This window comes from Poecile atricapillus, chromosome Z (assembly GCF_030490865.1).
Source record: "Poecile atricapillus isolate bPoeAtr1 chromosome Z, bPoeAtr1.hap1, whole genome shotgun sequence".
Classification (NCBI taxonomy): domain Eukaryota; kingdom Metazoa; phylum Chordata; class Aves; order Passeriformes; family Paridae; genus Poecile; species Poecile atricapillus.
In genome coordinates, this window is record NC_081289.1 from 48220716 (window position 1) to 48233585 (window position 12870).

The 12870-nt window shown below is 34.7% G+C and overlaps 1 protein-coding gene across 28 annotated transcripts in view; it reads right to left on the reverse strand.

The window, feature by feature from the left end:
• Nucleotides 1–11239, reverse strand: part of LOC131573314 (neuronal cell adhesion molecule-like) — a 67217-nt gene extending 55978 nt beyond the window's left edge. For 12 of the 28 annotated variants that reach the window (XM_058827164.1, XM_058827160.1, XM_058827149.1 and 9 more), the window contains exons 1-4: nucleotides 6555–6658; nucleotides 3527–3723; nucleotides 2503–2625; nucleotides 1957–2127 (exon numbers count right to left, since the gene is read on the reverse strand). In XM_058827164.1, coding sequence (XP_058683147.1) covers nucleotides 1957–2127; nucleotides 2503–2625; nucleotides 3527–3665 — 433 coding nt within the window. In that variant the 5' untranslated portion in view covers nucleotides 3666–3723; nucleotides 6555–6658. Of the gene's footprint in view, nucleotides 1–1460; nucleotides 1518–1956; nucleotides 2128–2502; nucleotides 2626–3526; nucleotides 3724–6554; nucleotides 6661–11073 lie in introns of those variants that run through there. The other 16 variants (XM_058827153.1, XM_058827143.1, XM_058827139.1 and 13 more) reach the window with 6 other exon arrangements.
• Nucleotides 11240–12870: the final 1631 nt, after the last annotated feature.

The window sequence follows — 12870 nt, forward strand, 5'->3', positions numbered from 1 at the left end:
AGTAATCCTTGTATTTTCCTCTTACTATATATTTAATTCAAGCTGTTCCCCAGTCTTCCAATACAGAACCTTGATTAACCTGTAAGCAATAATCACAGTAAACAGGCAACTATAAATATAAGACTCATTTCTGACATTAAACTCTGTTGGCTTTTGAAGTATATGGTATTTTCTATGCCTTCATGGAATTCAGAATAAGTTACTTATAATTATAGTGTTTTCTGTGAATACTCTAAGGTTGTGTTGTAGCAATTTTAATATATAGAATTAAATTGCTCTGAAGTGATGTAAGAGTCTGAAACATTACAATAAATATTTTTTTAAAAATGGGATTAGAAACATAATAAAGTTTGTTAGGGTACAGGGCTTACTGATACATTAGCATAAATACAACACTTTGTTTTAATCCAGTATGTGCTGTGAATTCCTTAATAACCAGTACACAAACAACTTAAAGTTGTGGGAGAACAGAGCAGTCTAGAGGCAAGAACACAGCTGACAGTCATGGCAACAACTCATCTACCCAGTGCTGGCACTGCCAAGGGCTGCTGGCTCAATTGGCCAGACTGTGAGTGTTCAGAAGAATTACCCATGGTGGTTCTGAGTTGGGAGCCAACCCAGAGTGTTTTAATCACTAATTGTAGTTAATATATTGTTTTGTGTTCAGGTACTTATTTCTTGTTTGTCCCTCCTGAATAACATGTAATTTTTATGTGGAGAAGTAAAATATTCTGTGCCCATGTTTTATTCTAGATTCACAGAAGTTATGGTTTAATATGCGCAAAGCCCCATTTCACAAGGAAAAAGACAAAAAAAATTGAATAACTATCAAGTATTTTCTATGTCACCCAATATCAAGTGGAGAGTCTAGAATAAGTGGTGCTCCAAAGTCAGCCTTGCTAAACACACATACATCTGTTCAGGATTTAATTCAGAACATACAAAAGACCATTCAACACAGATTAATGGAAAGACCAGCTTAAACACCAAACAAACAAAACTTATCCTACCTCTATGAATTTATTGGTACATTCAGTAAGTTATTACATGTGAAGTGGATATGTTAGGTGCTTAATTGTTGTTATTTAGTATGCAGCACATGACATTAAATAGTCCTAGTGATAATGAACATAATTAAACTACCAGGTAAATTGGAGGAAGAATGTAAAAAATTAACACAGTATAGAAGTAGTTTTTAAAATCTGCACCAGTGTGAAAGCATTCTTTTATTGTAAGTGTTTATATTTGCTATGAGCCATACAAGAGCATTGAAACATTAAATATTTGAAAGGATCACACTGTGCAGTCCCTTTGTAAAGTATGTATTATCACCAGCACTAATTGATACCTTTATTAGAAACTGAAAAAGGAGCAAAAGATTAAGTAGCCATGAAGGTGAAGTTAGTTAACTAAATGCTACTGTGAAACAAAGAGTATCAGTGGGGACCAGTGTAACTCACCACCATAAATATCAGTGTCACTCAAATTAGCAGCTATAGTGTCATTCAATGAATCCACTGAAATAAACAGAATATCATGAAGAAAGCATACAAGAGGGATAAATAAAAAGTTCTGGGAATCAAAAGGTGATGACATGGCCACGGTGAGTTAATCAAGTGATTGATTAATTTGTTTCAATAGTTACAATAATCGAATAACTTAATATTCTTGCATTGGAAAAACATCTAAAAACTTTATTTTTGTATTTTTTCTATGTATCAGATTTTAAAAAACATGTTTTCAAAACACAAAGCCTCATAAAGGGAGAAATGATAGCTTTTTAAATCAATTATATATCAAGAAAACTGGAGATTATGTTTCAATTTTATACAGTACTATAATTTCTTATTCAAAATTAAAATGACAAAATTCCCTAGCATAACACAACTTCAGCATGTAACTTGAGAACTCTGGATAAATACTGCGTAGTATGTAATCTGGTGAGGAAATACCTACTTGAAAAGACTTTTACAGATATGGGTTGTTTCTGCTGTATAGTTTGCGTATGATTAAATCTTGCGTAGCAGATATAGTCCTCCCGGCTGTCTTCTGGTTGTACATTAGAAAAATAAAGATCTCCATTTAGACCTTGGGAAACTCTTTCGCTTTGAGGCAGCCTTTGGAAAGCTAAGGGAAAACAAGAACACATTTATGTCAAATATAATTGACACACTCTGTTATTATGATCTGCAGATTCCACATTCATTCAATTGCACTTGTTTGTGGCTTGGTACATACACAGACATTTCTAAGCTTCCTGATGAAGTCCCTTGTCTACCCATTCTTCCCCAGTGGGTTAATCTACAACCTACATTAAGATCTCCAGCTGCTTTTGGCTTCATGCTTTTGGGCTCTATGTCTGCTTGTTTCCTCTGTTCTACAGGAATGGAAACTCACTGAATTTTGACTTAGAGGGAAACCTCACCATCTGTGGTTTTGGTAAGCAATGATCTACTATATAGAAAAACTGAAAAAAGTCAACTGCATAAAAAACAAACTCACCATTATCCATCCAAAATATGATAGGTGGTGGTAAGCCAACAGGAGGTCTGCAGTGCAGTACTAGTGAATCACCTTCGCGAACATGATTTGGTTCTAGTTTCTCTTTTGTCCACAAAGGCGATCCTATAGGAAGTAATTTTGACAGACACACACAAACTATGGTTTGGCAAGAACACAGAAATTTAAAGGGAAAATGCACAAAGTATTTTGGAAGAACTACATCCATCAGAATGTTAAGTCCTTTCACGTTTGCTGATTTTTATTTTTGCTCTTTTTTATGTTTTTTTGATGAAAAGTACATCAATGATTAATTGAAAGTATAATCAACTGATTCAAATTATTTTGTCTACTCACTAAAGGTTTTTTAACAATGTCTTGCAAATTTTTAACCATATTGAAAAAAAAAATGCTAAAATAGAAAATGGGGTAGACATTCCTAAAGCAGTATTATAAACACACTCTTTAATTAAGATGTGAGAACAGCACATTTTAAGCTGAGCAGCTTGAAAACTAAGCTGAGATAAAGCTCCTAAAGAGCTGTAGAAACAATCTACCATTAATCAAAAATTCTTAGCTTCTTTTTAGTTTCAATCTGTTATGTTTTAAAGCTGTTACAAAAACTATGGAATACTTCATAAACAGAAATGTTATTCATAAATGTTTGTTCATAAACAGAATAAAAATTGTTGTTACCAATTATGCAATTAATGTCAACAAATTATCCTTAAAGCCTTAAAGATTTATATATTTTATTCTAGCAGTAGTGTCATACATACAAGTCAGTTTAAAACATTATAAGGTTATCCAGATATATCAAGAAAAAAACTCAGCTATTAAATTTTTGTAAAAAAAGTATTTGAGAAAATATGTAATACAGTATTATACCTGAGTATTAGAAAATAGGCAATAACTTCTAACATGGTCATTTGGATGACTGAATTTTTAAGACAGGAAAACAAAAAGGCAAAAATTTCATAAGCAAGTAAGAAAACCAAAGTGTTTCTCGCTTAAGAGCTTTACTTACTAGAAGGCCTTATAACGATATTGTTGGAAATGGCTGCTCCTCGTTCATTCCTCGCTGTACACTGGTAAACTCCTTCATATGCTTCTGCCTTCCCACCATTCATAATATTTATGACAAGAGTCCCTGAATTTGGTTTCATTGTTACCTGTGCATCTTTATCTATATCAAAATGAGTTCCATTGCGCGTCCAGGAGAAGCTAAAACAATAAAAACAAAATGAAAATAAAAGTTTATTCTGAGCTGCTTTTGTAGATTGTATGAAGAAAAAGAAGAAAAAAACTGATTAACAGAAATACATGTTGGTTTTTTTTCATTAGCAAATAAGAAAGACTCATTCCCAAACTAAATTAACTAATAAAGCAATATAGAACTTTTATTATAAGAAATCTGGTAATATTTTAAGATAAAAGGTTTGGCTGAACTTGCTTAAAGGAGCTATTTCAAAGCCAATTATTTTTTTTTAAAAATGCATTAAAAATTTCTGAGGTTAATTATACATGGAAAAGAACTGATTTCCTTTCTACTAAAAATGATGCAGTAATATCTACATGAACTGATATTGCTAAAGCTGCATTAACATTCCATTATAAAACCTATTGCTGAAAGAGTTTATAAACCTTTCTTTAAAAACTTGCTCAGGGCTGAAATGTGTCATCTCAGGCCCCAGCAGGAGATAATTTCTTTTAATTGGTTCGTTGATTTTGAAGTTATACAAGTGAATTAAAGTCTGTGGTGAGTTTGATTTCTTTTCACTATTCCAATGTAAACGTAATTCTCTAATTGAAATTATAGAGTCTGATAGCCTTTATTTAACCTAGTAAATTTACACTGACACTACTCAAAACAAGAAATGTTTTGAAAAGTAGTCATTAAAAATGAAGACCAATAGAACTCAAAAAATTGTAAAGAAGATTCACAGTTTACAACTTAGACTACTGTAAACACCACTTTCTTACTTACACTTCTGTCAAAAGTATAGTCACAGAGAGCCTGACCAACACCATGAAGTGCTGAGCACTCACAGCTTCAAATGCTGTGAACAGCAGGTTTTGTACTTGCTACATTTCACCTTCAGAATCTTAAGCACAAACACTCTTTTTGCTGTTTAGAATGCTTCCTACAGTATAAATGCAAATGGTACTGGAAAAGCTCAAATTCTAACTGACTCAAACTGTGTATTGACATTCTGCAGCAGCTGGGCAGGACTGGACATGATATTTGCACCTTGTGTTGGGGGAAAGAACTGGACCTGCAGCAGTGCTGCACCACACTGCAGTGTTTTTGGGAGGACTACCATGCATAGTCAACTAACAGTGAACCTCTTACTTACAACTTTGCAAGCGAAGCTTTAGGATGTGGGGTTTCTGTTACCAATAATATTAAAGATGCAAGAAAGTGTAATGTAGATTCAAATGAGAGTTGGAAAATGTGGTACAAGCCCCTGAATTTAAGATACATGACAGTCAGAGTCTTTGCTGTTCTAGCTATAGGCAGCAGCATATCCACAAACCTTTATGCCAGGTGATCTTACCAATAACAAGTTATCATACTGATATTACACAATTCACGCTGAGAAAGTCCACCTTTGACTTCAGAGCTCTGGAGCAGCTTAAGTTCCAATATGCATTTGCATTTTATCAAGAGTGATGGACCAACCAGACTGACTACTGATACAAATTAAATCAATATCACGTCTTAAAAAATAAGCAAGACTAAGCACAAGCTTTTAAAACTCATTAGAAAATTCTTTACTTAAATCCTGTCACTTCCTCTGTAGCACAAGAATAAAACAAGATCCATGTTTGATGGGGAAGATGAGGATGTACAGCAGAGAGCCCTGGCATATGGCTCAGGTATGTCAGTCTCACAGACAGCACTCTTTTTCTCTCTGGTAATTCCAACCATAAGTGTTCAATAGAAACATCTGCAGAAGCAATACAGTTGTCTCAAATTGAACAATAATCATCTGATCACCGAGGTCAAGACCCAGACTCTTAAAAGTGCCATTGGGCCAGCCAAATTAAAATGCTGGTAAACCAATCAGCTCTGTGGCACTCCTGTCTTTATGGAACACTAGAAAGGGTAATCTCCATCTTTTCCAGATAATCTCCATCTTCTCCGTTCTGCTGCCCAGTCACGATAATGACCATGATGCCACGGCAATCAGCAAGAATAATGCAAAAAAAACCCTTGTTATTCAGAAGAAATACATCTAGCAAGCTCTGTCTGTGTCTGAATGAGCAGTTTTAGACGGACCTTGCTAGTAAGGTGTAGTGTAACACTGCTGGAGCACAGATACACATTTCCATGTTCATAGTATCTGCAATCACAAGCAGTTACTAACAATGCCAGAATGTATCATGGCTACTGATGCTTCCAGTGCAGGTATTCAATATCTTGAAATGAGTAGTTTTCAAATATTTCAAGATGCTGAAAGAGGATCTTAAAATGGACAATGATCAGGAGTCTGATCCATTTCTGCCAAAACCAAAAATCAAGGATATTAAAATACACAAGACTGCTGATCAATAAAACTGATACGGACTACATAACTTCTGACAACTGTATTTCAAGATCATCCTTATAAAATGGAATTATTTAGAAAACATGACATTTGAATGTATTAGCATTAGTCTGACTTTATTCCAAGTGCATTCTTAAACACTATGCCTAAATCTGGCACGTCATCCAGTAGTGCCTCCTAGTGTGTTCCATGGACATTTACCTATCTGCTCATGTAATGATCAAGCATTATTTTATTGTTAGAGTTTTGAGAAGAAAAAAATGCTGCAATTTCTTAATGACTCTAGAAACACTTAAATGTCATGTGTGATAAGAGTCAGAATTGTGCCACTATCTGGTAGCTGTGTAATTTACAGAGGTACGGATGTGTTTGTGTTTCTGCATGTCCAAGCACATTCATACACAAAATCTTGATCTTCTCAGTTTACAAAAATTACAGTATGTTCTCCTGGTTCTTCCATGCTCTTAGGCCAACAAATGCAAAACAAAAAAATTAGCTACTAACCTAGGAGGTGGCTTTCCTTTGGCTTCACACTGTATTACAATATTCTCTCGAGGGTCAACAATGTAATCTTTTGGAGATTGCTGAGTTATCGTAGGAGGTTGTGACACTTCATTATGAAATACAACAAAGAGAGATGATTTCAACAATATTTTCAAACTATCACAAGACACTTTTGTAAGCAGAGAAAGAACAATTGCAGTTAGCATCCAAATCATTGACCAAAGAGTGGGATTAAAAAGTATCCTTTGTATCAGGAGGCTGAAGTTCTCTACCCTTGTAAATCAGTGTAGCTATACTAACTTCCAGCTGAGCTATCCTGATTTACAGTGGATGAAGATCTTGTCCAAAAACTTTAATGAAAATATTTCTATACCTCAGATTTCAACAGATTTTCACAAAACCAAATGACACTCAAAATTTAAGTCCAACAAATCTGAAATGAAGAGCTGCAAGACACAAACCTCAACAAAATGGCTTTTTACAACACAGAAGGAAAAAATATACATTGCTTTGTGCTTCTAAACATTGTATGTATTTTCAAATTCTCTGCAGATGAAACCTTTCCACGCATTTATTATGCTTAACATATTGCATTAATCTACAAAGCATGCATTTAAGAACTTTTTAAGAACTACTTTTCAGGAGTAAAAAATGTATCATAAACAAAAGACTCTTAAAAATGACAAAAATAGTATCTAGTTTCCAAACAAAGTAAACATGTAGGAAAAATAAAGCAGTGATTCCCCTTAAGAAACCCATTAAAAATACACTCAGTCTTGTGAACTATCCCAGAAGAAGCAATTTGACATTTGTGATTTGTCAAGTACTATAAAACAAGTAGCTCAGAACAAAACTGATTAGTCTGACAAAGTAGTTGGTGTCTACCTAAGTAATTTATAAACTTTTGCCATTATCTATGTCCATTTTTGCATTAAAAAATACTGTTTGTGATATTTAGATAGTGAGAAAGGTATCTTCCTCAACATTATTCATGTTTATAGTTTAGTGTCATCTAAATAAACCTGTTTAAAAACATGCTCATGAATATCCCTGTCTAAGTGCTGTAAATCATCTGTCCAGCCATACCCTTTGCTAGTGCTTTGGGGTAATTTCTAGCCACTGGAACAAAATATTTCAATCATCAGAGTTAACTGTGTTTTTGTGCCTCACTCTAGACAGTTAAAATTGTACAACTGGGATTTTTATTTAAGTCTTCCTTAAATATACCATTATACATTAAGTACACCTTTGTACAGACAGAGGCTGTCTGTAAAACCCTACCTGCAAGAAACAGTGATGAAAAGAAATCAGATCATAAAATCATAAAAAGAACCACAGCAACTAAGCAGAACAGGCCACAGAGAACTGGGTTCTGCTCCTCGCTGCACAGGGGAGAATCCTTGAATGAGGAAGGCACCACACAGGCATGATGCCTTTGTGTGTGTTTCTTTAAAAGTGAAGGCAGCCCTTTTCCCTCTCAGGGTCAGTACACATCAGATGCTTACATGGGAAAAGCAAATACACTCTGAAAAAAAGATATGAAACAAAAACTGCACAACTTACAGGATATTCCATCTGATGCACATCAAAGACCTGAAATCTCCACTCCTGTCTTATGGATTGCACTTAAAACTGACCTAATTAACCATAAAACTAAAACTAAGTTAGAAACTGTAAAATATGTCTAATTAAACAGTGATATCCACTGTGGATATAAAAATATGTACACATATGCAAAATAGCACAAAAGTACATATATTCCAATAAATTTATTTTTTAGCAAATATATTTACTCCTGAAAGTAGTAATAAAACACTGCACATGCTCATATTGAGTGAAGATTTTAATGTTCAAATAGCACACCATCAAAAAATCACACAATTAATTTATTCAGAATATCAGAAAGTTGTTTTATGTACAGTAGTATTTTCTGAACACTGCATGCACAAAACATCTAGATACAGCAAACAAAATTATCAACAAAACGTCAGAATCACACATTTTTGGACAGCAAATTCAATTTGCAACACAATCTGTATTAATTTTCAGCAGCACACTGCCTATTTTTAGTGAAGAGTAACTTACATTCTTCTAGAAGTTTTGCTTTTATTCCCACATCAGAATCAGCAGTTGAATGGACAAATAGAGATTAAAGAGAAACATTTGTTAGCGAAGAGAAAATTAGCAATTTTGATTGGGAAGATAAGTATCTCTGACAAGTACATTGGTCACCATTAAAAATAAAACATTTAAAACATTCAGCACTGCAACCCATGCAGCGATGCCTGAAATTCCAGGCACAATTTCCATTGTGTTAGCTATTATTACATTTATCTTAAAGCCCTTGGTATGAAAAACTTTCCTGAACTGTTGACATTTAACAGCATGCTATGCAATTTTATAGCACACATGCTATGTGATTTTGGCCTTGCAAGGATATAAAACACTAATACTGAGAAGACAGCAGCAAATCAGAATTAATGGAGTGCACTACCCTAATGCTGCAGTCAAAATCAATCCACTCTTATGATCCCATGGAAGAACAAAGAGAATGCTGCTGGCTAAAATTACTCTTGTAAAGACAAAAGAACCTAATTCTACTCAACAGACTTGCAACCCTTTTTGGTTTGAAAAATAACTAAACAAAAAAAAATCAGTTTAACTTAAATTCATCTTTATTGCTTACTTCCAATGTTTTGCATAAACATGTCTCTTTATCAACAGGACAAATGTCCTTGAGTCCCCTCCATTTTCAGACATTCCTTGCCAGCTTTGAGGAGACACTGACTAGGAACTAATGAACTTGCTATGAACAGGAATTTCTAACCTGGATGAAACCTAAATATTCAACTGATCAAGTATGTTCTCACCACTAGGTCTCTATGGTGGATATTCAGGAAAGACCTACAGAAAATCCAAGTCCTTCCCTTGTGGTGCTCTCCCAAAGCCCATTCTCATCATTATTTATGAAAGCAATACCACCATTCTAGCTGTAATTTCTGACTAAAAATTTGAGTATGTGACTTCATCAGACCTCACAGTTATTAAGCATGAAGTAGAAGGGGATTAAATTCTCAGTACAGAATTAAAATGGTACATGCAAGAGGGCTATTCATTTTTGCATCTATTGATGCATTTCTGGTAAATTTAACCAAAAATCTTGCTCTTAAGATAACAATATCAGAGAGTTGATATCTTATATCAACTAATATAAGAATTTATATTAGTTTCTAAACTACAAGATAGGTTTAAAACACTATTTATAGCCTGCAGAGATGTTTAAAGAGAAAAAGTGAGTTTTGAAAGTAACACATTTATTTATCCATCGAAGTTCCAAATCCTTCTTTAACCTAAAACTTATTGCTCTAAAGGCATTTACAACACAACAAGTTGGATGTGATTCAGATATATTGATTTTGTTACAGAAATACAGGTCATTGGTTTGATAGGCTTGTTAAATGCATGGGGAAGAAAAAACAAACACCAAAGCACTTGCAAGGCATGTCAATGATTATTAAAGAAAAACATGCATTTCTGTAAGGCAGGAAGGTATCAAAACCACAGGGATAAAGAAAACCATGCAGATTAGAATCACAGGCAAATTTACTGATGTATTAATCCATCAATTAAACACTAGCCCTAACGTTCTCTTCTCTGGTAATTAGTTTAACAAATGAATAGTCACTGAGAGGTGCAACATGGTTCACTGAATTCTGAAAATGTGATCATGTTTATCTTAAAAAGAAAACAGCAACCTGTAACATGAGTAATTTAATAAAATTAGCTACTGAGAATATAAAACGCAGAAGCTACCACTGCTGCCTTTTCAGCATGGAGTGCTACCTTCAAGGTTCCCCACTAACAGCATTTTATATTAGACAAAAACTTCAGATCTTGGGATTTCCCCTTCTCCAGACATTTCCTCATGTGTTAATGCTGCAGTTACCTGGTCAGCACATTTTTAACATGTTTTTAAGTAGAAGTTCGTAACTGTTTTTAGGCACTACTTAAGAAATCTAAGAGTCTTACTTACCCTTTTGCTTCAAAAAAATAAGATGCTTTGAGTGTCTGAATTTTAGGTATTTGAATTTTGTACTGGCTCTCATATCAGCTCTTGGGAACCTCTTCTCTGAAGGTAAGGGTGATTGTTTAGCAACTAGGAATTGTCCTGGGATTTTTAGAAAATTAACAATATGATCTTAATTTCACAAATAATTAGGACTTAGCAGGGCTTTTCTGCCCTTCCTCATTTTGATCAAACAAAGGCAAACTGAAGTGTAAGTAGGATTATGTGAGAATCCTGTGTTAAACCTCTTCAAGTGAACAATGTAACTCATTTTATACACACAGGTTTTGAAAATCTTCAGTAAGTGCAAATATTCATAATTATAATGTGCTGATTGAAGTGACCAAATACACTGCATTTGTAGCTCCATGCTGAAGTTATCTTCAGCTTCCTACAGAAATTATTTAACTAATCTTCCGCTATTCTGCACTTATTTGTCAGGTTAATACTTACAGTCAAGAGGTACATCCAGTGCAGAAATAATTTGGCACAGAAAGAGGACCAAGGAAGTTTTGCTTGTAGGTATGCTCATCTTTTTCATCATGATTTTAGGCTGTACTGAGTAAATCACACTTGGAGTTCAACTTCATAAGACTAGATAGCTTGCAGTAGTTATGTAAGTATAGACAAGAAACCTGGTAAATAAAAAGCAAAAGAATGATTTTCAGAGTTAAATGATTACATGCATCTTAATAATATTATGAAATACCAGCGGTCTAAATGCTACATCTAAGAATAAGAGTTACACTATGTGTTCTACTGAAATCCAAGAAATTCACAAGTTCTTAGGTCACCCAGATCATAACGCTTTCCTAAAGAAGCTAGTGAAGAACTCTTATAACCTTATTAAATAGAAATACAAATGCCTCTCCTAAAGAATAAAGCATGTCAGTCCATCTAGTTTAAGAGGAATATATACTAAAAATAATAGTCTGCTGAAGTAGATTTAGTGGATTAAAGCTCTGAATGCCCACCTAGTCTCTCCTTCAAGCATCCTGTACCATTCTTGGAAAGAGGCATTTTAGGCATCTACTCCAATGAAAATATGTCAAGCCATGAATTTGCTAAGTAAACTGTGGAAAGTTTCTGCAGCTTTGAGTTACATATTCCAGCTTCTCCCCAGTTTGGAACTGTTTCTAATAAGACAGCTGTAGACTGAATTACACAAGACTTCATGAAAGTGTTGAGGTGCTACCATGTGTCACATACCTAGACTCCTATTTTTGGGTAACTGATTCCTCTCAAAATAGGTAGCATCAAACTACTTTGTCATTTCTAGCCTGAAACCAAAATCTAATTAACTGTCAGCATATCCTCAACACTCTCCTCCCCCTTTCATATGTGACGAACTGTCAGAAATTAAATTTAAGGGAAATCTGTTCTTTGAAAAGTGCTAGATTTCCCCCTTCAGCCAAGCATGAGAGATCACATTAGCCATGCAGAATGATTCTGGCTCTCTCCCTGTTTTCTGCATTCAGGACCAAGCTCTAGCTGAGAAGAATGTTGGAGGAGTGAAAACTCACTGTCTGCAAGCCCCATCAGCGTCACCAGTGACCTACAAAGAGTTATGCAGCCCTAGAAATCCAAAAAGTGCCTACACAATGCATTCTCCGTAAATGGATATCCACTGAGAAAGTACTTCCCAGATGCCAGATGGATCAGAAAGTTCACAGGGATCAGTATGAATTCACCTTGAAGAAAGCACTTTCTCAGCTCTGGCTACAGATACGAAACACAATGCTATCCAGCCCACAAGGAGTTAATGTTGCAAAGAAGCAGCCACTTTACCAATGTTAAATTAAAAGTTGTTTGTGCTTCCTGAAGTTACTTAAACCAGTCTGTGGTAAGAATTTCCCTCAATTTTCACATTACAGAAGAAATTATGCCTCTTAATTGCTACTGTAAATTATCCTTCTCTTTGTACAGTCCTCTGAGAAGAGACTGGAATTAGAAACTAGAACTGAGGCGTGGAGCTCTATTTCTCATCCTAACCTAAGACATCAAACTCCCTGATTCTTACTGTCACTACCTGTAAAACACAGTTTTCTTTCAAAATAAGAATATTTCAGTAGGTTAAAGTTCTAGATATGTACTACTTGGAGTTGTTGGGAACTGCTGATTGAGGCATCACGGGAGAGGGCAAATTGTGTTTTGACATTACAAATCATCTCTAGGACTGCATACAGTAATGTAATGACAAATTATTTATCATGGCAGATTAGAAAAATTATAAAACACATCAGAAGAGAG